Here is a 26,708-nt window from a genome sequence, read left to right as displayed (position 1 = left end):
GAGGGGTTGGAGGGCGAGGGGGTGGTCTGGCGGTCGAGGGAGGAAGCGAGAGGAGCAGCTAGCGCGGCTGTAGTCTAAAATACGCTGGGCACTCGGTGGGGGTGTGCAGGTGGAAGAGAAGGTCGGAAGGTTACGAGAGCGCAGACGCCGACTGAAGGCATCGAGGATAGCACCCGGCACGGTGCCCAAGTACCGGACAGAGCTAGCTCGCCCGCAACGCTGTGTTCGTCTGGTGACGGCTCAGAACGACGCCAGGCTACGCATCGCGCAAGAGGGTGCGAGAGCCACGTTTCACCTGCGTTCCGCTGGAACCACCCCCTCGAAAGGCCGGCTAGGAGCCACGCCGCGAACCGAGCTGCGGAGAATATCGGCCGGCCCGCGAGTTACCGCTGGATTCGAAGGCCCACTCGAAGCTTTCCCGCGCTTCGAACCGACTCGGTTTACACCTGTTAACCGAGCCGTCGCACTCTACTTCCTCAGCCACACGTTCAGGTAAGCGACACTCTTTGCTTCCCTACACGGGACTGCCTACGACGCTCGCTGCGTCTTACGTGTTGCTTCTATGACGCCGTGGACTATTATGAGTGGCTTTAGAAGGAGTCTGGTAGAGATCGAGATTTAGAGAACATCGAAACGTGGAGTAGCTTCAAGAGTTTGAGAAATTTTCTTGGGAGATATTTAGTAGTTTGGATTTTTTGCATTTTTGTATCTTTTCATAGGGCTGCGCTGGGAATAGATAGGTATAGCTACTGACGAGTTTGGGTACGAAGAATTCTTAATAACCGAAGTCTGGAAATGAGATGAGATAAGAAAATTCCATTACAGTAAATTTCGCTTCTCGTGTTTTAAGACAAGAGTTTCTTAAATTAAATTCCATCTTGTAGATATGAAATAAAAATTCAATCTCAAGTTTTCTGAAAGTACAACTTATAGAGTTATAGTTGTTTTGTTAATTCCTTAAAGAATTTCGCCAGTTTCAATTCCTCACATTGCCCAAGAAATATCTTCCACTGGAAAAACTTGGATGACGATCTAGAGAAACAGTGATACTACCCGCATCGACGTTTATAGAAATGCTGTTCTTTGACCAAACGAACCACGTGAAGTTTCCGAAACTTGTCCCGCGACACGCAAATGAACTAAAGGGGAGAAGCCCCACGGAATATTAACTCGGCTAACGATTCCTGAGAATCACGAACTTCGTCTGATCTTAACTCCGCTGTAATTCCTGTAATACCATAGATTCAATTTCACGTGGGATGGAGCAGAGAAGCTCTGTCCCGAGTTAAAACTATTAATATCGCTGTAACCACAACTAGCCGAATTACTAGCATAGGAAATAATTCGCCAGTCGGAAGGACGGCCACGCTTGCTTGATGGGATACTAATGCTATTGCTCTCTACAATGCAGAGAATGCATTTTCACTGCATTAGCTACCGCAACGTAACCTCTAATCTTCCCACGCAGGTATACGTGAACATTCCTCGGTGATATACCCACGTTACGCGCTTGAATCGAAATCATATTACAACGAGGATATTGTATCCCGTATCCCTCGGCGAACTTCTACCCTGTCTTTTTAACTACAATTTCAAGGCGTAATTCCTTCGCGCTGGACTTTCGCTCGTTCCTCGCTCCTGTTCGAACTTGTTTCCCATTTATTCGCTAAAAATAGCTAGACAAAGGCACGGAGGCGAGATTGTCAGCGGGTGTGTACAGAAGGGCGAAATTAATGTAAGACGAGAAACAGGGTAAACGTCGCCTTGGTCCCTCACTACTGACAGGGCGAAGTTTGTTTACAGGTTCGCTACAGCTTCCACGAGAGTTACGTGGGCTGGGGTGTGCGCGACAGTGTGCTTTGTAGTTATTTTAATAACGCGATTCGGCCCCGTCTCCCTAGGCTTCCGTCTTCCGTTTATCGCCTCCGAGGCAGCAACAAATTTTATCGTTATTAAACCCGAGACGCAAGGCTCGCGGTAATCTCGAAAAGCCTGCACAAAGCTCTTCTCTGCGTCTTTCGAAGCTAATCCACAGTTTTGAGGTAATATCCTACCGCGAAAGTCTCGTCCCTCTAAGAATAGAGGTGGTACCGATTTTTGATTCCCCTTCACTGGAAAACTGCGTAGTCGTTTTTCCTTCACGCAACCCTCCCCGTCGACCATCGATGTTTCCTCATTTCCTTTCTGGCCTTATCTGTGCAACTGTTCCGTCAGCTGTCGGAAATGGCGCGGTAGATTGCACCATTTACCAAAGTCCCTTTAGACAGCCGTTTTGGTATAGTGTCTCTAGCGAGATCGTCGCTTTTAACGATGTACATTTCCGTTATCGCTGTTCGATCGTATTGATTACATTCGAGGGGATCGTTTGTCGATTCGGAGCGAGTCTGTCGAATTCTAGTATTAACCCTTATAGCATCGAGGTAGAGTCACTCAAAATTCATAGAAACATGCAAAAAGGCTGAACAATTGTAAATTCAATAGGTATTTAAAAATTTGAAAATTTGTAAATTTGAAAATTTAAAAATTTGAAAATTTGAAAATTTGAAGATTTGAAAATTTAAAAATTTAAAAATTTGAAAATTTAAAAATTTGAAAATTTGGAAATTTGAATATTTGAATTTAATTGTGTTAGAGATATGGTTTACTCCCTAAGTGACTCCATCTTGGTAATCTAAGGGTATCTATAAAAATAGAATGGTGTTTGACCGCCAGAAAAGTGGAAAAATAGTGTCCCGCATTATCGAATTATGTCACCCTTTTTGTACTACCTTCACTATACAACTTTTAACGATGATATGCTCTCTGGCTACAGTAGAGATAATTAGCCCGTCTCTTTTAACCCGGTCACTAGTCAAAGCCGTTTCCACCTGGCAAGAACCAAAATTAATGACCCCACTTATGGAACGAAGTTTGCCCACAATTTAAACTCGATCAAATCCGCAAGCGCTGCTCTTTCCTGATTCTTCCTTAGCGCGTGAAGATAAGGTTATCGTTCGAAAGTGGAATAATTGCCGTACTTACTAGGATAACGCAGCAGAAAGTAAACGAGGAAGGCCACCATGCAAATGGGGCCCGTATAATTTTCAACTCGCGCCTCCAGCAGGAAACTATCCACGAGGGATAGCATCGTGCCAGCGAGATTAAATTTAAAACTATCGCCTTTGAAAATATAGAAAGTTTCGGAATCGTTCTCGTCGCGCTCGAAACTGCTTACCCTAAGGCAGGATTCGAGACACCAATAATTGGCTGGACCCGAGTTCGCGGCAACTTTAAATAGAGGCGCGTACGAAAACGTGGTTGGAAGTAACTCGGAAAGTTTTTACGCGATCACCGTATCATCAAATTCGAATGAGCCAAGGATCCTGCCAGTAATAGATTCTACGTGTTTCCTGCTCCACTCAGAGCCACCGACCCACCCTTTGTGACCTTCCTGTCGCGCGAGCAAGCGAAACCCCTTCCTTCAACGATATCAGTGACACGAATTCAGCCACAGACACTGTCGATTGTTAGCCCGTAGGCCGCGGAGGAAATTAGACCTCGTGGCGAGCAACCTCTAAGGGAAATTAAACTCTAAAGCCTTAACTCCCATCGATTTGCATACAGTTCTCATCCGCAACCCCTACAGAGACTTTTGTCTCCCACGTCGCTTCCCCTTATCCCCTGTAGAAACCTTAGTACGCTGCTTGCCCATAGAGAGTGCACGCTTCATTTTTCCTCTCCAATTAATTAGTTTAATATTCGCCCACGCGGCTTATTCCCACTCGCTCGTATGGAACATCCCCTATCCACCTGAAACGTGCCTCCCTTAGTCCACGCTCAGCTCGTTAGCTTTCCCCCAGTCGAATAACTTCCGACGTGACCGACGACTCGACCTCTTGTCACAGAAACGCCAAGAGCACACGATTCGTTTCGAGGTAACTATAATTCGCGATCGTGGAAGGGGAATCGAGATTGACCCCTCGACCCGCTGGCCCCTCGCGAGCCTCGCTAAAAGGTGACGGTTAAATAATTCACTTCAAAGACTTGCCAGGATTCTCGTAACACAGTTGAGCATTTAAATGTAGAGAAGCACACGGGTGGCTCATTAAATTAGAAATATTATGGCTCCTGTATTAACGTGCCTGTGCACTCGACTGTTCCTGGCTGAATCGCGCGAATAATGCACAACCGGTGGCCACGGTGGCTCGCGCGTAAATTATCTTTTTTAATACGCTAAGATTAAGCGGATCAAGCCAGCCGACGACAAACGCACGGTTTTCACCCAGACATCTGTTGCATCTAGCTGCACCGCTGCTAAGCGATGCCCTATAACGATCACGGTAAATTGTAACGAGGTTCAGGGCTGACTTGGGTCAGGTAATGTCACTTTGCTACGTAACTCATTTCGGACGATATTGCAGAACGACCGTTTCGGCAAATTACATTTGCCACTGAATGGTTGAACAGAGGTGCGATACACTGTAGATACTGTTACGCTGTTCTAGGTAGAGTAATTCCACTATGGCGAGTAGGAATATAAGAGGCAGAATCTGGTCAAATTTTCTGTACTATTTTAAGAAAGATTTCAAGTAGATAAAATAGACCTTTTAAAAATTTAGAGTTTTTAACCTTCCTAAACTAATTCTTTCGATTCTACTTTTATCAAATTATGCACCCAAAAATCCAACTCACAAATACATTTCTCTATCCCAGAAAATGACCTCTTCCCAACAATAAACCCATTACCAATAACGAGTCTCGAGACAATACCGATTGCAAGCGAAGAATATCCCCAACTTCAACCCTTCTAAATACAAGCAACTCGACTACCCCGAACAAGACTCATCCAGTTTCAATTAGACCGCCTCTCCGATTTCTTATCACCCTGTATCCATCCCGAATATCTCTCCCCACTGTTCCTCGAGATCCAGGCGCAAAGGAGGACAGAGCTCGCTTTGAACCGCAGGCGCTTTCGAGCGGGTACCGCAGGGCTCACAATACGAATTCACGCAACGTTGTTCGCGATGGTAACGATTAATTGTAATAGGGAAGCCGGCTGTATCAGCACGGAACAATAAAGTCCCTGAAACACGGTTTGTTACGGACGCTGCAACCGCCCTGGAACAATTGCTCGAGCGTAGGGCGAGCAGGAGAGGCGGCGGTCGTTGCGGGGAACGACGAGCGGACGCCTTGCCAGCCATAAACCCGCAGGATCTACAGTGCACGTCCAATTAACGTTGCACGGCCGACGCAACGAAACGAGGGACGGGAGGGCCACTATCGATAATAATGTTTGACTTCCTGCACCCTGCGCGCGGGCACAGCTATCGATTACCCTGTGTAACGTGACGATGAAAAGACACGAGCTGGGCAGAAGGGCAGGAAGGGGCGCCGAATGCTGGGGCAGAAAGGGGATCAAAGTTTGGGAACGTGGATCAAATTTTCATTTGGACCCTGAGCCGAGAGGATTCGGCAAGTTTACTTAGGTCGAATGCATACTTCCTAAACTGGCCAGGGTGGGAACAGAGGGTGGGATTCTATTAGGGAGATGGAGGGTTGCTGCGTCTCGAAGGAGTTTCGAAGACATGGAAAGGATGGGACGACGGCGATGATACAAGTGTGAGAGCGTTTCGCTGGATTTTGGCTGGGTCGGAGATCAAACTCCGAGAATCCTGCGCCTTTGGGCGAACGACCCGAAGAGTTCGGGATTTAGCGATCGGGGCTGAGGCTGCTCTGTAACGTGGAGATCCTGAAATGGTGGAGAGCAATCTAGCGAGTTATAGGGTTGTAACGTGGAGGAATCAATTTCTCGAGCTCGTGAGAGATTAGGGACACGTGGGACAGTTGGGACAAGTGAATGTAGAGGGATGGAAAAATCGAGTTCCTACTTTGCGATCGTGGGTCAATATTTGCTGAAGATTTTTTGCTTGTCCAGTGACTGAGAAGGAACTCTGTCGAGAAAATGCATAGGTTCATCAGTATTTACCTGTAACCGAGAAGATCGAAAGGACAGAGTTCATCAGGGTGACCCACTTCGCCTCGGGACAATCTGGGTAGACCTTGGCTGAGAAATCAAATTCTTGGTGCAGGAGGTGTGGGTCAAATTTTGCTCCGAGCACACTCTGGGATATTTACTTAGGATCAACGCACCGTCCGTCGAATGAATAATATATCCCAAGCAAGCAGGCACTCCTGGTAGCTAGAGACAAGGATAATTCTTTCTCGTCGCGCTGACAGACGCTTGTTGTCTTTATGAAACAGTGATTAAGCCGCAGATATCTGATTTTGCCCGCAGTCAACCCCCAGTTCGGCTTCCACTGGATTTATTAGCTGCGCCCTGTACCTCGGGGAAATCCAATCTCAAATATTTTCTATTTCCGCAGGTTCACAGGAACAGGTGACTGTGGCTTATTCTTTCCTCGGTGGGCGAAAAATCGAATTTCCTGTCCTTTTGAAAGCTTCGATTTTCCCTTGGCAAAGTCTCTCTAGTGAAATTGCTGCAAGCGGGAAGGGCTGTCGAAACGAAATCGCGAGAGATCGATCTCCCAGACAAATTCGACCACGCTTATGTCGCCCGTTACATCGTATCACGATTTTCATTTCTCACGACCCCTTTTTGCCTGTCGTTCTCGCCGAGATTGATCTGTCCCGCGAGCTTGTCTTCGAGGCACGCTGATTCGCTGGGATTTCCCTGAATTTAGATTCGAAGGGTCAGTTTGCGCATTTTGGATGGCTGATTTTGATAGGTCGCTGTGGATTTGAAGAACTTGTCGAGCTAAACATGACTGTACCTAATTTTAAGGGTAAAGTAGGATCTACGTGCATCAGCTTCTTCAAGAATCTAAAAAACAACTTTAACCATCAATATCTCGTTAAATTCAATTAGTCCTCCTCTTCAAACCTCAGAGACAGTTGTGAACAAATTGAAGCGGAATTGGATTGCTAATGCATGGCATTTACAGAATCAAAGCTTCATATTTTCTCGAGTGTTTGTCACTATAATTCAATCACCAAAGCCTTTAAATACTACAATCCACAGTTACCAGGGTTACCCAATAGTGCCTTCGAGAAATCCATTACTCCTTCAGAAACGTGGGCACATAGTTGAACTGTAGTATTGTTATTGTAGGAGAGCCAGGGCTCGCTTTGATTCAAATTACGTCAGACAGCCTCGCGAAAGCCACTCGAGCTGGATCAGGCGAATGTTTTCGAAGTTCCAAGCAATTCACGAAGTGGTCGAATCAGTGGGACAGGCTCGCGACTCTGAACACTTTATCATATTATGCAAATCTGCGTTTTGCCTGTTCGAGTTCGTCGATCGAAACGCTCTCCTTCCTCTTTCAAGCTCGATTCGATAGTCCGCCCGATTTATCAGCGAAAACGTGACGAAAACTTGGCGAGTGAAAAACGAATGGCCTGCTCTTTCTTTTTCCAACTACAGCTTCCGAATCTGGGCGTCGATTGGACCGAGCTACCCACACGATTCCCTCGCGTGACAACGACCGACCGATTAACAGCGTCACTGTGATAGAATGCTTTGTTTTCGTTCCGTTTCGACGGGAAATCGACTGCTCGGGCTCGATGGTAATATTCACCAGGGAAAATCTTCCTCCCGCGACAGAAAATACGCGGCAATTCCTATCGCGACGCGATACGTAATTGCTCGATAATCCCGCGGTCGGTTTTCCACGCTTTTTATCTACCGTTTAATTATAGCCGCTGGTCGTCGGATTAATTTCCTCTCGCGTATCCTCGTTGGTCTTTCTATACTTAGACTTCCAAGCTTCGTAACAAAAATCAACTTTAAATTTTGTTGGGAAAAAATTATCGAATTTGTCACGCTAGAACTTCTCTGTATCGGGTTAAATAAATTTATTTGCTGAGAAAATTTAATACTGAAGCTTGGGGTAGCTTAAAAAAATATAGAGGGTTAGACGTCTCGGAAATTGCTGCTGACAATGATGAATTTCTAGAATAATAATTTTGAAATATTGCGCGAAATACTCATTGTGACCAATTAAAACCCTCTAGTATATCACAGGCGTTTCATAACGCGGGAGATGTTCCATTCGAGATCAAGCTGTAAATTCGCGGAATGAGAAATCGCTTCTGAATCAACGAGACAGCGGCGATTCGTCGTGCGCCAGCTGTTGAAACTTTGTCAGTGAAAAATGACCGCGTTGTTGCTTCGTTCTCCATCTCCTGGTCTGTTGCACTTTAGGACGCTGATATGGATTCGAGGATCAACAAGAACGAGCGTTACAGGCGTTCAATTTCGAGGCTCTCGAGTGGGCGATGTTAGATTCGAGGAAGGAGAGAAATCGCTGGCACGCTCTACAATGAGAAATTTGTCTCTTGTCAGTGAACGATGGAAAGGCGCGAAACTTCCACCGTGAACCTGAGGTTTTCTGTGATCTCTAATTTGGAAGGAAACTGGGATCCCTTCTTCTCGAGAGGAGAAAAACTGTGGATGGTGTTACCCGCTTTGGTTTCATTCGTTAATGCAAGGGAGGCGGTCTGAAGGAATTAAATTCCACGGACACGTGTTGCTCTTTAACTGAGGAGACCTAAAAGAATTCTTTTATAAAAGGTTTCAAATTCAATTTTCCCTTGAAAAATGAGATACTTTACTACGCTTGGAATTACCACTGCCTTCTCGATTATATCAGCGAGATAACACACCGGTAATTGTATAAAAATTACACAAGGTTTCTCACAGGAAGCAGTAAAAATAAAAGGGTGACGATTTTAGAAATATGAAACGAAATTTGTTGGTATCGCGTTTTGAGAAAATGAATATTATATTTTATCCAAGTACAAGTGCAATGAAGTAGAGTTTTAGACGCCTGAGGTGACAGGGCGAGAATGCTCCTAGTCTACAGTAGATAGGATCAGTCAATAGTCGGACTGTGAATATTCTCCTCACTCCGCGTACCTACTCCTCAAGGATCTAGAATTACATTATATTTCAGTGCACCTGTACTCACCTAAATTCAAGTTCAATTCTCACACTTTACAAACTTCATCCCACGCCTTCGACTCATCTTTTCACTCAGAGCCTTTCCTTCTGAGCATACCTTACATAAATAACAGCAAAGATAAATTGCTTTACAGAGGCACAGCTTCAAGAAAACAGATTCCCTTTGAGCCTGTCTCTGCATCTGGCAGTTTTACCACGAAAGCCTCGCTGTACCGAATTATCGTACTTTAATCGAATAATCCGTTCTCTGTTCGTTAAGAATAAAATCCTCGGATCGCGTACCGCAATCGATCCAGAAAATAACGACGAATGTTTCCCGCGGTAATACTGAATTCTTGCGAGGCGAGGTAATCGAAAAGTTGCACGCGATCCAGGAAGCTCGCAGAGGGCACATTAGGATCGTTCCCTGTGTCGATACGGACGCTACAACTCCCTCGATTCGCTCGCGCTGATACCCTATTCGCGAGGTAATCCGCCCTGCAAACGCAGCCCAGTCATTGTAAATCCATCGTAAATTCAAAAATCCACGGAGTAACGTCCGTTTCTCGAAGCAGCCAATCGAAGTAAGAGCTTCCCAGGGTTAAAGCTTGTACTTTGGAAACTTTAGGGGGAGAGTTTCCCCTAGGAGCGGTTTTTGCAGCTTAATCGAGGCCTTCGGCTACTGGAAAGATGCGGGCAACGCTTCTGGGTTAATCGCAGTTTGACCAGCACAGGTTTTCTTTTGTGTTGGATGTGTTTCGCAAACCTTTGGACGACTATGAGGTGCATTTTTGTGCAGTCAATGCACGAGTATTTGTATATATTAGATATTAATATATAATGAAGTGATTTGAGTGACAATTTCAATTGCATCGTCCTACACGTTCTTCGAAACCTCATTTCTAAAATGTTAGGTCATTCAAAAAGTTCGTAATCTATATCGAAATTGAATTTCACATGAATTTCGATTACAATTTATATAACATTTTGTTCGATGGATATTCTGAAATACCGGAAAATTCTACCGTTCCAATTGATCTAAAAAGACTGGATAGAAAATAGCATAGGGTGAAGGGAAGAGAAAGGAACGAGGGCAATCAGATCGCAACCAAGCGAGGGATAAACTGTCATCTGCTACAGTGAAATAACCAAAGCGACGTTCGAAGGGTATCCATCTTTTAGATACGTTCCTCTAAACCTGCTGTCTAAGGGGAGGGATTAAAATCCCATTGATAACGCGAACTAGTTGTGCCAACCCGATAACGGGAAAAAAATCGATTTCCTAAGACGTTCTATGGAACGATGGAAGCTCGTTCGTCTATGGCTTAAAATTTCATTTCGCTAGCTGACGGTGACAAAAAGTTAATAGAACATATCGAACACGTCACACTCGGCTTTGTTCTCGTTTCTGTCATGTACTTTTTAGTTAAATAAAACATTTCACACATACACTTTTCTAATAATAAATTAGTTGGAAGGCTAGTTATGTATTCTATTAAATTTTTCAATATTAACTACACATAAAAAACTCACTAAAAAGTCCTCTCTGTTGCAGAGAAAGCTCAGATGCTCTGTTCTATCAAAGTAGAGACTTCTTTTCCATGAAACTTGAGCTGCCAGTTAGCTAGCGTTTAACACCTCGAAAATCGACGAGACGATTTGCATATCTTTTGAAGAATCCATTTCATCCGACTCTCGAACACCCCCAACCAGGAAATACGTTGCTGTGTAACAATCTGGAAGAAACTTGTCCCCCTTCAGATTCTTCGTCGCGATAGAACGTCGATGGGAGTTAACGAGTTCGCGACTGTCTCCGAACAAAGCGGACGTAGCCCAGCGTTAACAGATAAGATCTGATTAAACAGGCTAAAGCTCGATATGAAAATTTGATGCAACGCGTCCCGGAGGAACGCAGCCAACGAAGCTCCGTGAATTTACCGCCTCCTACGCAGGGCCACAGCGAAACGTTTCAGCAATTCGCTGCCAAGTAATTTGCAAATTAACGTGACACATGTTTAATATCGCGTTAATTGCTCCCACGTCTAGCTCCTCCGACGAATGTAACAATGCTGCATATAATTACGCAATTAGACTGGTAACCGTGAAGCAAATAAATGCCATTATATTGCTCGATTTTTTAGCAGCCTCTATTGTTTCACTGTCATAACGCGCCTAGCACAAGTCCAGCTGATGATTTATTGTTACAGTAATCAAGCGTGATTCACGCCAAAGTGATTCATAAGCGCGAGCAGAATTACGGTGAAATAACTTGCACAGACATCATCGCGCTGCATTAATGACGGATCGATGGGAGTACGATAAAAGGCGATAAATTGAACATAGGAACAACCTCGCGGTGAAACGTGCCTCGCGATTTACTAACATTTAGTCCCTCGTCTACGAACAATCGCTGAAATCCTCTCCAAGCTCTAATCCACTTTATATTCGTGATATTGTTGCCCCTAAATTTACTGCGCGCGTGTAGCATCATGGCGAATCCAATCATCCCTCGGCGAGAACTGGGAAATAGTTCTCGTGTTTCTGGATTTTATATTTCACTGTTTATACTAATTCTGAGAATTAGGATCTGTACATTTGGAAGCTATGCTATATTAGATACATTATACAATAATCCTCAACCCCCATCAATAGAGGGTTAAACTCACCCCATTCTTAATAAACTTTCCCCGACGATGACAAATCGATCCCATAAAGCTAATCCAGCTGACGAGCCTAATACCGGAAAAAGTCGATTGATCGAATCTCTGTTACCGCCAAAACCCATAATTAACGACAGACGCAGGTCGAGCACGCGATACGAAATTTCTGTCGCGTTTCCCCTCAGCGATAGGGGTTTCCCGTCGTTTGTCAAACTGCGTCAGACACACGAACGGGAAATTAATGGACCCATTATCATTTAATGTTCGCTAAATGGAATTTTGCAACACCCTTCCCTAAGTCGTCGTTCCTCGGGTCAGACGCTACGCTCGAAAATACATCTCGAGAGAAGGAAAAATGTCTCTAGAGTATCTCTAGATTTGCGAGAGTTGCTTCGAGTTACAAGGGTCGCTTCGAGTTGCGAGAACAAACGCTTCACGATTTCTCTTCCGGAATGGATTCCGCGTGTCACGGAAAATTGCGCGGTTTCTCACCCTCCATGTCCACTCTATTTCGCTGCTCGATCTTCATCGACGTTCGACGAAATACTTCTACCATTGGCTCAGGATTTCATTTGTACCGAGGCTATTCTTTCTAGTTCGTGACGGAAATTTCTCACTCAGCATTGGAAGCTTCCCTGCACTCTAGAGTAGGTCCTCTTACGCTGACAGTAAATTTCGGAAGGCTTTTATTCAGAATTGCAAATTAAAAACGAGTGAACCTTAAAAATGGTAATAACTCTAATAATTCTATTCTTGTAGTTTCAAATTGCTCTCAGGAAAAATGAAATTCCTCCTATTTTCCTCAGCACAGGAAAGACCACTATTTCCAATATTCAGCCCAATTTTTCCCCATCGCAAGACCCTCAAAGGAACTCGTAACCTCCGTTGCGGTAGAACTTGATATTCAGCCCACGATCGCATCATTGTTTACCCTACCGAGTGAATTTCGTCGTGAAATGCCGTTTGTCTTTAGCCTCCGTAGAACGGCGCTCCAATTCACGATCTGGTTTACGTTTCCAGTTCACAGTCGACCCCGATCCCTCTCCGTGCCCGTCGCGACGCTGTTCCTCCGCGTCGCGGCGTTTACACGAGCCACGAGCGAACGCGGAAATTGAAATCGAGCGGGTTGCGTGCAGGAGTCGAAAATGGAGGAAACGATCCGTGGTTCCTGCCTGGACGTCGTCGCGGAAAAATGGATTATGGAAAGCAGACATTAAGATTCACGTAGCAGTGGGAAGTAAAACGAGGAACCAGGGAAGCGAATTAAATTGAACTCGGACGTTAATCGAGGCTAAGCGGTCCTGGAATGGAACAAACTTTCGCGAATAAGCTCATTTGTGAATCAGGGAAGAAATTTCGGGACTGGATTTGTGTTCATGCGTCGGGGTCGTTTGCAATTCCTTAACGGGGCGAAGTGGTACTTCGTGGGGAATCGTAATTTCTCGTTTGGGGACACTCAAGTGCAGGGAATATGGTAGCGAGTGGTGGCAGATGAAGATTAAAGCGCAGAACGAAGTCCTGTTACCTAAATCGACCAGTTAAGCGGGAGAATGAGTTTGCAATCTACCTGCGGTCACACCGTAACTCGATTTCGTCCTCTGTAACAGGATTATAGTCTGTAATTAAGTCTTATTCATGGACGTAACGCGCCGTTCGTGTTATCAGACCTGATTTCGATAATTTTGGGGTCGCATGTGTGTTCTGCGAAGTCTAGTAACAGTTATTCCTAATTAGGAGTGAAGGCTATGGTTAGGATAGAAAGGTGGCTGACTATGAAGGATTTATTCTACTGATTCTGCATAAACGATGGGTTCTCGAAATGTAACGTTCACCTTTAAAATTTGAAAATTTTTAAATATTCATATTTGAATATTTAAATTTGAAAATTTTTGAATATTCAAATTTGAAAATTTTTGAATATTCGAATTTGAAATTTTTTGAATATTCAAATTTTCAGATTGAACTTGGAGAACCCTTCTTCTTCATCCTTAAAAGGTTACTGTCATTCGAAAACGTACTATCTATATACCAGTTTAACAATCTTGAATGTATCTCAAGCGTCAGCGAAGCATCTAAGGTGTTTGCGACGCATTTTTGCGAAGTCGAGGGTGAATGCTCCGTTCAACCGTGAAAAATCGCTCGCCGCCCACTCGCCATCATTTTAATTGTATTCTCTGCTCGTCGCGACGATATCGCTATTTCAAAATTTCACAGGTCGCCGCCCTTAACGAGCGACTGGCGCCACGTATTCTTTCGCTCGTGGAAGTATAGTTTTTTCTAGAGCATCTATCGTGTCGAAAGTGGTCGTTGACATACTGAAAACGAGGGGACTGACCTGGTCCGCTGGCTAATGACATCTGAAATTTATGCATCCTCGCTACTCGGTATTTATCGCGCATCGTTATCGTGGCTTAACCCACATACGCGGCTAACAAGTGTCACCCGTGTCTTCCAGCATACCCAGCTGTGCGAGCGTTGTTTGCTGAGCACCAGTACTAACAGGTACCAATGGATCTTGCTAATTTCACTGCTCCGAAATTAGGATCTGAGGTCTTTGAACTTGGAAACTCTGAGCTAAGAATTTCTAGGAACCTCAGGATGGGTTGAAATTATCCACGAATGTTAAATGACTCAGAATTGATTTCTTCCTCTCTTGATTCTGAGTAAAAAGAATTGCGAAGAATTGAGACGTGGTCAATCGAGATTCTGCCATGGTATATTTGGGGTCTGAGTGCCTTTCCCATAAGAAACCTCGTCTCATCAACCAGGAATCGCTATTTAAGCAATCTTGTCGACGAGGCCATTAGTCGGCTCCCTCATCCTTCATCCTGTTTCAACTCTCATCTGCCAGGAAAGCCTCCAACACTCCAAGTCGCAAACCGACTCTATCTTTCCCATGCCAAGACGAGAGTTTGCTTTTTCTGGGGTGTTCAGGTCTCGAGAACGCCACAAGCCCACTTTAGACACAGGAAGGACACCTAAACCGAACTTCCCTCAGGGAATGGTCTTCTGCTCTGCAGAGAAGCTGAGAACTCATTGGACCGAAGATAACTACCGTCTCTAGGAGGACATATTTTCCTGTTTCACTTAACATACCCATAAAAATCCTCCTAGATCAGAGGGGGTGATATAACTGAGGCTTTCGGGCTAAAGGAGAGAGATAAGAAGCCTGGCAGAGGCGATTCTCCAGAAGTAATCGAGTATGCTAGTGTAGCTAGACGGTGCAAGTAGTATAAGTGGACGTATAGCGCGACACAGGCATTAAGAGGATCTGCGTTTAATATGGACGTCGGTGACCTCTTTGAAACTCTCTTAGATTGGGATTAGCATCCCAGCGGCCGGTGTGTAAATCCTATTCTTATCTGTGTCAATGCACTTCAGGGGTTTTACGGAATCGTCGAGAAGCTAGGAACTATATCCCTCTGAAACAGTTGATCGTTCCCGAATGAAGCTTACCTCGCGAACTTACGAGATAATCGCGTCTCATGTTCCCTATGGATAATTATGATATCCCCTATAACGAGGGAAACTTTAACTTCTGTTCACTGAATACCCGAGCAAATACTATAGGAGAAAAATCTCAAATTTTGGCTCACTCTAAGGCTTTTTGGTTCCTATTCCAAAACTTATCTATATTATGTTATCAACTTTTCATAAAAGATCCCACAAAGAAAACTAAGAATAAAAATAGAAATTTTTTTGCAACAAAATAAGCTGGAATATGATGAAGTATAGAGCTAACTTATTGGAATCATATTTAGCGTAAATTTACACAACTTTACTATAGACTGGGGGATGAAATTAGGCGCGAGGTTGAAATACAGACCCTCACTCTAAACTTTGCTCTCCCCTGCGAGGGCGGTGACTAAAAAAAGAAGACCTTTCGTCACTTTTGCGGTTCGATTCGTTCCTCCATCAATTCCCTAGCTTAAGACCCGTCGATATTACGTCGCCTACTCACCAAGCCCCGGATGAAAACATCGAATCACTCGCCGTGAAAAGAGGCCTTTCTCTCGCGCCGACGGGAAGGGTGGTGTTTACCGCCGCGTCGAATCCTGCCACGGAATCCACGTTTCAGGAGGATATCATCGTTCCCGTTATTTGTCAGTGTCGGAGCACAGAGGGCCCATTGGATCAAGGTTTATAAATTGAAGGCCTCCGAAGGGAGCGATCGAGGCCCTCGGATAACTCCCGATAAAGAATCGCGCGCAGTGTGCGAGAACGAGCGTCTTCCCGCTTTCAATTTAATCGCGAAAACTGGAGTCACGGGCGAGAACATTTATCAAGTCCTCTTGTCGGCGAGACTGCAAAGAGCATCGCCGACATCATTAGCATTGAAGGAAAAGGGGTTGCTCGACTGGCGAAACAGGCCACTGAAACTAGAGCAATGGTTTTCCATCTCATTAGAATACTTCCGTGAGACACAAGAAACCCTTGCTTCGTCGATCTTCGAGGATCCAGCGGCAAGCGTCGCGGAGAACGAGTACGGATGCACGCAGAGGTTCTTGAGAGAAGAAGAAACCGAGTGAAGTATTTATAAGAGCAGGCTAATGCTAATTCAGAGATCAACGACGCAAGTTTGAACAATGGTCACCGACGTCATCGCCCAAAACACGAGCCAAAACTGGAGTAATGCACCCGACGTCCCATTTGGATCAGACTACTCGGTCGCCAGTGTTATAGTAAATTTCTTGCGTGCGGGTGTGCGAGATGGGCGGATCGGGCCAGCGAATATGATTCATGTGCGATCTAAATTCCCTTGTGATGCATTGTGGCTAATAGACGTCATTTTCAAGCAAATCCTACTGAGGGTTCAGAGTTAAACGCGGAGGGATGTTGGAGAAGAAAAACTGGCCCTCTTGAGAATAGAACTTTGGGGATAATTTAACATTTTGAAAGCCCTTGTGCTTTCCTGGTACATGAATGTCCTGGTATATTAGTACACGATATTTAATAAAAGTCACATAATTAACACACTTAATACTTCCAAATAAAATAGCTAATACTAAAAACATTTTTCTGCAATTTTTACCGATTCCTCTTTTTACCAGACCACAAACCTACCACCCAAAAATAATCACCCTACCTCGCCCTAGGCTCTCCACAAACCCAAGCTCATCGAGGTCGATAGAAGTCAATCGACGAACGTTCCTCCCAAGAATACCCTTTCAAAGACGAACCTATCCAATCATAGACGAGCTCCAGTTTATGTAAGACCTGCCCTCTCGTCAAAGGCCCATGGGGAATGGCGGTAGAGTTCTCGCGACCGCACATTTCGCCTTTCCCTAACTCGTCCACCCCTCAGGCCGCACATTTATAAAGACAAGGGGTAGTTGGACATGTTCGAGAGGGTCCACGAAACAGCGGCGCGTGTAAGTCGGAATCGCGCGGGGAAACAAGCTTCGGGAGAGGACGCGAAAGGTGCCATAGCTCTCCCAAGGGTTGGCGTTACGGGTCTATAATTTCGAGGAGAGGAAACCAGAGACCTATACGATAAGCGAAATTACTTTTCCCGACGTTTTATTCGGGGCGAACAGCGCTGACCAAAATACAGCCAGTTACGGCGTCGACCTCGACAACAACAACCCCATTTCCTTCGCGAGGAACGCCCGGTTAATATCGTGCGGTTCTCTGCCGCATTAAGGTCAACGTAACCGATCTGCCGCGTTTCGGAAGCTCGCCAACCCTGCTGGCAGCGAACTCGCATAATTCATGGGGGTCCTGATTCTCCCTGGGTCCACGCACACGCGTGCACAATGCGAGCGAGACACTTGCTGTCTCGAAGCTAGCACAGATTTACTCCCTATAAATTCTGGGCTCCCTAAGAATGACGAATTAACCCCTTCTCGTACAATTTTCTTTGTGAGTATGGCGTAATCTGTAAAAAGTGCATAACTCAGACTCATCACAGTATAGCAAGGGGTTAACAAAAATACGAGTAGGTACATATAATTCAAGAATATGTTCAGAGAAGATTCCCGAAGTAAAATTCTAAGAACTAAAAAGAGAACTAGGAAGTAGTGTATCCAGGACACTCTGAAATAGTGTATAATATCTTTGAAGGATCTTGATGCCCCAGCGTTTGGCAATTCAGATCGTCAGGGGATTGCAGCAATATTCACGTGACTTTTGGATTGAGAAAATTCGAGTTCCTGGAAAGGCGTGGAGCACAGATTCGCTCCGCTGTCCCTGATATAAAATTGCCAGTGAGCAAGCAGCAAACAGGCTCTCGCAGGGCTGGGCGCGACACGCGAGCTGCGCGTGGACGCAAATGACCGAGCAAATTTCCACGCGCCGCTGCGTGTAAACAGAGCGAAACGCCCACGGGCGTCGGTGTGTGCGCTGTATCGAAGGATAATCGGCGGACAGCGTGTGGGTGGGATGCGTGTGAGCAAAGTGGAGCAACGACCCGGAGGGAAGGAAGTCAGTCGTCGGAACTGGCCGGCTCCATGCTGTCGGGTTTCGTCGTATTGCACCGATCTGGTTCAGGGAGCAGAGGCAAGGGTGGCGAGACCGTCGCCGAGAAGGGACGCGATTTCTCTCCCCTCTGCTCCTTTTTCCACCCTCACCCAGCGCCTCGCGATTCTGGCGTCCCGTCGAGGAGACGCTCGCTCCTCTTACAATTCCCGTCCTTTCTTATTTCGTCCACAGGCGACCCCGTTGCTCCTTCCCCCGCGGCACCGATATGGGAACATGTCACCGTGGGGATCCGCCCGCTTCCTCCCAACGTCACCCCTACGCTGAGGGTTGAATTGGACACGTTGCACGCGGAACGAGATGACCGAGTCAGCGAAGGAAAGTAGAAACGAGAAACGTGGCGGTTTCATCGGGTTGACGAATGGATTTTGTTATCCGTGGATCGGAGATAGACTGTTTCGGAGATTCTGAGCGTTTGGAGAAGCATTTTCTAAATTGCAACGTTTCAGGGATGAAATGATGTTTACATGGGAAATGTCTTGTAATTTAACTTTATCGCAATTTCCCAATTTCCTATTATTCTGGTTTGAAGTTCGTAACTTGGTAGCCATTAATCTATTAAGTATGCAAATTAATTCGGTGCCTTCGGGTTTGCGTACCCTTCTCGCGTAACTATTTCAAATTCAAATATTCCCCTGCTTAGCAAATGAAATTTCGATCCTCCTTAAAAATATATTCAACTAATTCATGCATTTAACGAGTAATGTCTCGAATCAAATATTTTACTATAAACTCAGAGAAAACTTCTGAAGGGAAATATTATTTTTTGCCGATTCTAAAACATTGGGGGCTGTGATTGCCGCCTCTGTATAGAGTCTCATATATTCGGATGGTGCGTGAAAGGCGATAAGTTGGGTGAAACTGTAGACGATCGATTATCGAGTAGCGGGAAGAGGCTCGTATGGCCGAGGAACTGTCGCGAACTTGTTGCCTCAACCCGTGGCGCGTAATTTACGAGGCAAAACGAGTCTCGTAAAAGCATTTTCCATCGTCGGTCTGGTCATCTACGTATATACGAGTGGTTATTCATCGGTAAGACACTTTCACACCGTCACAGATTTCGAGAACGCCTATGGGAGGAGCTTCCTCGGGTTACGTAAAAATTTCCATCGAAGCGGAACAACCCCTGGAACCTGGGAAGACTTTACGATCCTACGGCTTCTATATTGCAAGCGCGTTCGATTTGCGAATTACCTCCTTCCATTAGTATCTTATGAAATATTTCATTGTTCCACTGAAATCGTCTCGTATCAGAGCTCTGCTCCAATCCCCTTCGTCGAAGCAAGCCATCGATATCGTTACGTCACGAGCGTTTACTCTCATTAGGAATATTCCATGAATATGGCAAACGTTCACGATTTCCTTAATTAAAAGCTAGCACGACACAACGGGGACACTTCCCTCGTTTCTTGGCGAAAATCTGGTAACCGAGGGTCTTTCTCTGCGAGAGTCAAAATAATCACGAATCCCTTAAAAGATCCACTTAGAGGGGAGTGTTAAGGGCGCGTAATTAGAATCGTCGGCCAACAAAGGGAGGCTTTTTGAGGTCGTCGCGAGGTGAAAAGAAAAGAAACGTAAGATGGACATTAATTAGACCCGGGCATACATCCGTCCCTTAATGAGGGAGAATCCACTTTACCTCGAATGTACGCGCGTCGAATAAAAAAGTAAATAGAGTTCGGGGATTACGCTACAGCATTTATGGTTCCCCAAGCGCAATTGGAATTACTCGTACAGTTCGACATCCAGAAAAGAAGCTCTACTGCCCCCGTGACCCGTGCGGGAAATTCATTCTCGTAAATCACAGGCGGGAGAATCAGGAGAAATAAAATCTCCAAGGAGAAGAGATCGGTGTTTGCTCCGACGAGCTTCCCGAAACTTCTTGGGAATCTTCTGCCTCTGAGAAGTCTCTGCTATCTCGCTACAAAGGTTCGATCGTGCTATAAATAAAATATCTAAGAAAAGTGCGAAATATCTTCGCTCAGGAATTCAACACCTTTCCTCAAATTTCAATCGTCAGGAAGCTACAGTGCACTCAATCGAGGATACGCATGTGAATCCATCCTCTGCTCGGCTCGACGGCGAACTGAACGTTAAATCGACGCGACGTCTATCGGAAAACAGTCAGGGGACTTTTTCAGCGAGCTGTTAACGCCGGCATTAACGCAGTCATTGAATTTAATTAACGTCAGCGCGTCGAGACACGACACGCTGGCAGCCTGACGCACGTCACGTCTGTCGTCACTCATGAAATTGTCCATTTTTTTTTTGTTCGCCTTTTGCAAAATGCATGGCAAGTTTGAAAGCAGGTCAACACGCATCCAAAGCACGACAGGGCTGAGGTTAACGAAAAACGGTGAACAAGGGAGAATCGGGCTCGTCAAATTGCCAATAAATCCTGGCTGAGCTTATCGCGACACTGGGCGTAGTTTGATACCGCGAAACGCCCACCCGCATCATTTTTTCGGATAATCTGAATATCGATCCGTGATATATCACCCGCTTCCGCATAATTTTAGCCGCCACGCGATACGCGCCTTGCATAAGCGTCGCTGCGGGATCCTAGCGAACGTTGGCAGAGTACAGCACCGAGAGAAAATTCTCGCGACGCTTTCAGGGTGAGTCTAACGAGGAGATTTACCGAAGAATGGGAAGAGGGTATTCAAAGGAGGCTTCGAGTCTACTTAATTCGGATTATTTCGAGAGACGAGCTTTCCAGACGCATCTAATTATGAGCCTAGATAGATACTACGAGCGAGGCTCCTTTCCATTTTCGTTGCTTAGGGCCAGGATTCGTTTGTCCCCTTTCGCGAGACGTCTTTGTTAGTTACGTGGAGAAAGGTGGACTTTGCGAATAAAAATGACAGAGAAATCCTATTATTTAAATAGATATTATCTCGCAGACGAAGAAAAGGGGCTAAATAAGTAACTCTGTGTTACACAAGTCTTACTGAATACTCCTCCTTTTGACAATAAGCAAGCCTGTTATTGGAACTGCTCCCAAAGACTCGGGGATCGGTAATTGCTCGTCTCCCAGGGGATGGATACTGATTCCCTCCATTTAATTGCGAATCGCAACGCATATATTAACAGAGCTGATCGTAGTATTTCGTAATTACCGTAATTTATATAACGCCTGTTCGAACGGGAATTGCTGGGGAGCGTTATCACGGAGAAGATTCAACAAAGGATCTCGAAATGGTGTATTTCGCGAGACAAACGTGGAAATAAATTCTGGAGGAGCTAGATTAAAAGTTGGACAACGCTTTCGATAGTTTATGGAGGTAATATCGTCGAGGAGAATGTAGATCGGTGCGCTGCGTCGATGTTCTGCTTCTTCGAGGCTTTACGAGCCAATAAACGCGAAGATTAAAACGCGCTCGCGAAATAGGATGTTACTTTTATCTTCGCGAGGATCCATGCGCCCACGGTACACAGAATAATTCTACTGCGAGAATTTTGGAGGCAAACGTAAAAAATTAACGTAGTGGAGGTAGCCTGAACAAGTGCTCTCTTCGAAGAAGTGATTTATAACACAGGGAGGAAATGAGATACGCGGTGTTTGTCGTGAAACGCTTTAAGTCTACACCATAAAAGTTCGCGACGCGCATTTTTCTCTGACTTCCCCTTTAAAGCACGCTTGGACCGCTCCTCGACTTTATGTATGCGCACGATCACGTATACCAAGAGTGTCTCATCAAACTTTCTGTGTTTGCATAGTGGCAGCTTTTGTGGCGGAAACGGGGTTTGACGTTCACTATTAACTAGCGAAATGGCGTACCACGGGGGACAAAACTGCGCAACGTCCAAATTCTCACAGGTTTAAATTTTCCATAACTCTTAACAGCCATCAATCTATCGTTTTTAAATTTCTATACGTATGGAGATTAGCTTACCATCTATTTCAAAATGCCATAGAGTAAAAATGAACGCTGGACCGAAATGGAAGCTGCCCACGTAGAAAAGATAACAAGGATTCCTTACAAAATATTATTCCAAACATTTTCAACAAACAGGAACTCCATCGTTGCATCGAAGAGTTCGATCAAAACAGCCTCGAGCGCTTATCGGTACAGTTTTCAGCCGGTTGCTTGGCAATTATCACCGCCGTCTATCGATCACCGCCAGTCTTGTTCTCCAACGAATACATATGACGAACCTCGAGCCGCTTCACGAGATATCGCTTATCGGGATGAGAAACTGCGTTACGCGTCGACCTATCGATCCGCTGAAACAGCGGCGAGAGTTTATGTGTTTATCCACCGCGGGGAATTGCGAGCCGCCTAGACGAGATTAGAAAATGTCGCTTCGTAGGGCGAGAAACAAAAGGGCACCCGTGGGCGCCGTTCCCCGAGCTACTTCGCCCTTCCCCCGAGCCATATTGGCGATTTCGCGAATGGAGCGAGGATCAGACCTATAGAGGCGATTGTGCCGCGATAAATTGAAACACTCGAGGGGCGAAAAAGTTTGACGAGGAGCTTAATGAATTTCCGTCCTTTTTGCGCGGTGTCCCCTCGCTTTCTCGGTCAATTTACATCCCCCTTGAAACGCGAGAATACCGATCGGTCGAACAACCCGAGAAACTTCCATGAATAATTTCGAGCAGCTGATTGCTTCCTTAATCGAACCAACGTCGAGAAGAATCAGAATGAAACGAAAGCGCGCTTTACGAGGAATTCGCTCGAGAGGCGAAGGGGCGAGAAAATTGAAAAGTTATCCAGGGACGCGTGAATTTTTGAGGAACTCATGGGAACGGATGCTCGTTTGGGAGAGCTCGGGCCTCGGGTGAATAATTTCCCAAGGTGTTTGCGAATTCATAAGCGCCGCGAAAGTTCTGAGAGGATGTCGCGACTGAATGCGCGCCAGGGATCGGTGGTTTTAAGTGAAACTTAGTAACGCAGAGTATCGGCTTCGAGGCGCAAGTGTTTCCTTAACCGTGAGAATTTTCGAGGGTTATTTCATATTAGAGGGGATTAAAAATTCTCGACTTGATAAAAAAGAAAATCACCTAAACTTTAAACTCTATATCCTCGAGCTATAAAATTTACATGACATTCCAAATTCCATGTATAGAGGCGGTTGGTTACAGTTATTTACATTTTTTTAAACCATGCGTGAAATTATTCGTGAACAGGGGAGCTGAAGTAAATACAAATATTTAGATACTGACAATTTGAAATTTAAAGTTTTTTAGTTTTGAAGCTTTGAATATTTAAAAATTTTTAAATCAGAAGCCACTTGGCGGATCGTTGTTTCAGTTTATGCAAGCTTCCCAAAAAGGATTCTAACATCTAAACTCAAGCTGGGACTGATGAATTGAAATTCTACACAGTATCGAGAATTATTCAGTCCCTCGTATTTGCTTAGAGCAGAGCCTCTAAAGAACCCTAGAATTCGATTACCGGATCTGTGGCACGGTGCTCGCAGAATACGTTATTATAGCGCGATTAAACCCAGCAAACCGATCGATATGGTATTCGACGTCCATGGTTCGTCCAGCTTTATCAGCAGCATGATATCTGTCTGTTTATCTGTAGGTGGATCAATCGGTTCCACTGGACATGATAGCAGACCGCAGAGCTTTGCTTCGCGGTGACTGTTCCGAATTTTTAACATTCTGTGTGCGCATCGATTTCGCGACTACAACATTGCGGATATCACTGACAAATTATGTAAACCGATACTGAAGGACGATAGGTGGGCGTTGGAGGGTAGTAAAAGTTGTCGAGGGAGTCGCGATAAAACGGGGGATGAAATTGAGGGGAAAAAGGAAGAAACAATCGAATTGCTCGCGTTAACGCGTTTGAATCAACGAGGAACGTTTCCTAGGCGTCGAGGCACGTTCACAGCTCGTGCCGATGCACAAAGCGAAAGAGACGTTCTGTAATATAATACAGACGGTGTATCATCTCGTCTTTCATAACCTTTTTCTCCTTCGCTCACAAAGGAGCTATAACTGCGCGCAGACACTGTAATAGCTGTCGTCCTCGTCAACCATTACTCGCAAACGGCCAGCGAAGGTTCTGTTTGTAATTCGCGGAAATTGCGAAAGAAAGTGATGCCACGTCACGCGATGCTTTCTGCCGTCCTTTGTTTATCAAATTCCTTTTCTCCGCAGCGCTCTGACTTTATCGAATGCTCTCACGTTCGATCTTACTTTATAGGAACCCTCGGGCACAAATGATGAAAGGTCGGCATCAATTTCGACGTCGTTTCAGTCTACAACCTTCGTCTTTAAAGGAGGGCCAAGAGGATGGAACAACGAAACACGTTAGGTATGTAAGTCTACGAGCTCGACAACTTCTATACTCCGACAATAAAGTGAATAAAGTCCCCCTCTGTTTCCCTTTTCATCCCCGACACGTGTCTTCATCCCCTTGACCCTTTCTCAAACTCTACTTTTGCAAGCTGCTCTTGTTAATCCTAAACTGGTAGGTTTCATTTTAATATTATAATATTCCTGTATATCAATATGTATAATAAATTCTCTGTGGACATTTTTCACGTTTAACATTTAAATGTGAAGTGATGCAAATGCCATGACCTGTACCTGCCAGTTAAGGGTTAATTTCAAGGAACGTAAGGGTTGCACCAACCCTCCAACAATGTACGAACTGCCAAGCAAGAAGTAACAAAAAGACGAGAAAAGCATCTTCCGCGAAACGCGAAACACATTCTAAGCTTCAACCACTTACCCTCTCTCCTTCATCCCTCTTCCGTCCTCGTCGTCATAGTCTCCTCTCGACGTGCTCTCAGGCCAGGTTGGAGCTTTAATTTTGCGGCGAGTCTTCGCAAAAAGGGAAGCTCAGCTCTTCTCTCCTTTGTGCGCCATCGCTAATAACCGCGTCCAACTCCTTCCTGTAATAAGCGTGGATGATTACGAAGACGAAGATACTTAGGAGCAGTTGTTATCTGGTGCATGCAAAAGCGAGAGTGGGCCGGCGGTACTTGATGAGGGGAAGTGTTTCAGGGAGGTAATAGTGTGGTGCGAATTCAGGCCAGCCCTTGTATACAAAACGTGCACTCAATAACGCGTGCGGGCCCTTGTGAAAAGGGATCCTCAGCGTTCATTAGCGCCATTCTCCCTCGGGAGTCGTTGTCCCCTTAAACGCGGGACACTTTGCTCCTTTATTTACCCCGTCTACCCTCGCTTGGGTTGTTACGATAACTGGGACGAATAGACACGGTGCAAACTAATTCCTACAATCCCCTTCTCTTCTACCCCCACCCAATTCGTAAGTGTTATATACTTCAGAATACCTAAAAGTATTAGCTACCTAGAATCTAGAGAATCTGGAGAATCTACAGAATCTAGAAAATGTAGAAAATCCAGACAATCTAGAATCTCTCTAAAAAATTAATTACGACCTAAAAGGCACTATGCTTTAATTGGATTTATGCTGCTTAAATTCTTTGACTCTGAAAATTCACAAAATTCCTCTATTCAAATTACCGAACCAAAATGAAAGTCCAGTTACTCCTAATTATAGATCTCAATGAACATTTCAGGAATGAGAGACTGTCGGAGTCGGACAGCGGCGGTGGAAAGGCAGCGGAGAGCTCCATAAGACACAAGATCGTGGTGATGGGGGCGGCAAAGGTCGGAAAATCGGCAATAATAAACCAGTTCCTCTACAATACGTTCACGCCCAAGTACAAACGAACAGTGGAGGAGATGCACCACGGAGACTTCAACGTCTCTGATATCCAACTAACCCTCGACATCTTGGACACCTCGGGCTCGTACGAGTTCCCCGCGATGAGAGACCTCTCCATCAAGTCCGCGGACGCTTTCATCCTCGTGTACGACGTTAACGACGCCAACACGTTCCTCGAGGTGAAGACGCTGAGGGCCCAGATTCTCAGCACAAAGGGCGCGGTGCCAATCGTGGTGGTCGGCAACAAAGTCGACCTGGTCGACTCCGAGCAAGAGGTACCTACTCCAATTTTCCCGAGTTCCACTCTAGAAATCTCTTCAAAGCTCGTCGAGCGTCTATTATTCCCTGCCTGCCACGATTTCTCGTTTCTAGGTGGACACCGAGAGCACGAGGGAACTGGTGACCATGAAGTGGGAGAATGGATTCGTGGAGGTTTCGGCGAAGGAGAACCTCAACATCTCGCAGGTGTTCAAAGAGCTGCTGATCCAGGCGAAGCTCAAGTACAACCTGAGTCCAGCACTACGGCGACGTCGTCGACAGTCTCTGCCACCCCCGCAGCACCTCAACTCCCGCAGCAGCAGCGCCCACGTGCCCTCGCCAGCACAGCTGCAGCACTTGCAGCAGATCCGAGAGCGCTCTGAATCCAAGAGGAATTCATGCATCCTGTCGTAAGAGCACCCTGGCGTTTCGACCGATTCGAAAGGAGGGAACGAACCAAGGAGGAACTGTACAGCGACGATTCTACTGGCGAATTCACCGAGATAGGTCGATAGAACTCGGTGATTGTCTTCTGTATGTTTGAAACTGGAATCGATCGTCGAATGGCTCCTCGAGGGAAACACGAAGAGAGACGTCGTATTAAGAGATAAAGGTCTAACTGGTTCGTGGGGCAAGGTTGTTTCCTCTTCTTCGGTTAACGAGACGAGGGACTCGAGGTATCGAGATCTAAAGGCGTTTCGCTGATCGATCGAACCG

General features: G+C 45.5%; 1 protein-coding gene across 1 annotated transcript; it reads left to right on the top strand.

Moving 5' to 3' along the window:
• Positions 1-207: 207 nt before the first annotated feature.
• On the top strand, positions 208-26,421 carry LOC143177866 (ras-related protein Rap-2a). The gene is made up of 4 exons (XM_076376122.1): positions 208-492; positions 24,240-24,350; positions 25,585-26,008; positions 26,106-26,421. Exons 2-4 carry the CDS (start codon positions 24,256-24,258, stop codon positions 26,403-26,405), a joined length of 819 nt encoding a protein of 272 aa, XP_076232237.1. The 5' UTR covers positions 208-492; positions 24,240-24,255; the 3' UTR covers positions 26,406-26,421.
• Positions 26,422-26,708: the final 287 nt, after the last annotated feature.

Source organism: Calliopsis andreniformis, chromosome 4 (assembly GCF_051401765.1).
Source record: "Calliopsis andreniformis isolate RMS-2024a chromosome 4, iyCalAndr_principal, whole genome shotgun sequence".
NCBI classification, from domain to species: Eukaryota; Metazoa; Arthropoda; class Insecta; order Hymenoptera; family Andrenidae; genus Calliopsis; species Calliopsis andreniformis.
Note: the sequence above shows the minus strand (reverse complement) of the source record. Positions and strands in the feature narration are given on the sequence as shown.

Coding starts and splice junctions, on each gene's coding strand:
- LOC143177866 (XM_076376122.1), top strand. CDS start 24,256: ATGATGAAAGGTCGGCATCAATTTCGACGTCGTTTCAGTCTACAACCT. Junction 24,351..25,584: donor GGAACAACGAAACACGTTAG/GTATGTAAGTCT, acceptor TGAACATTTCAG/GAATGAGAGACTGTCGGAGT. Junction 26,009..26,105: donor TGGTCGACTCCGAGCAAGAG/GTACCTACTCCA, acceptor TCTCGTTTCTAG/GTGGACACCGAGAGCACGAG.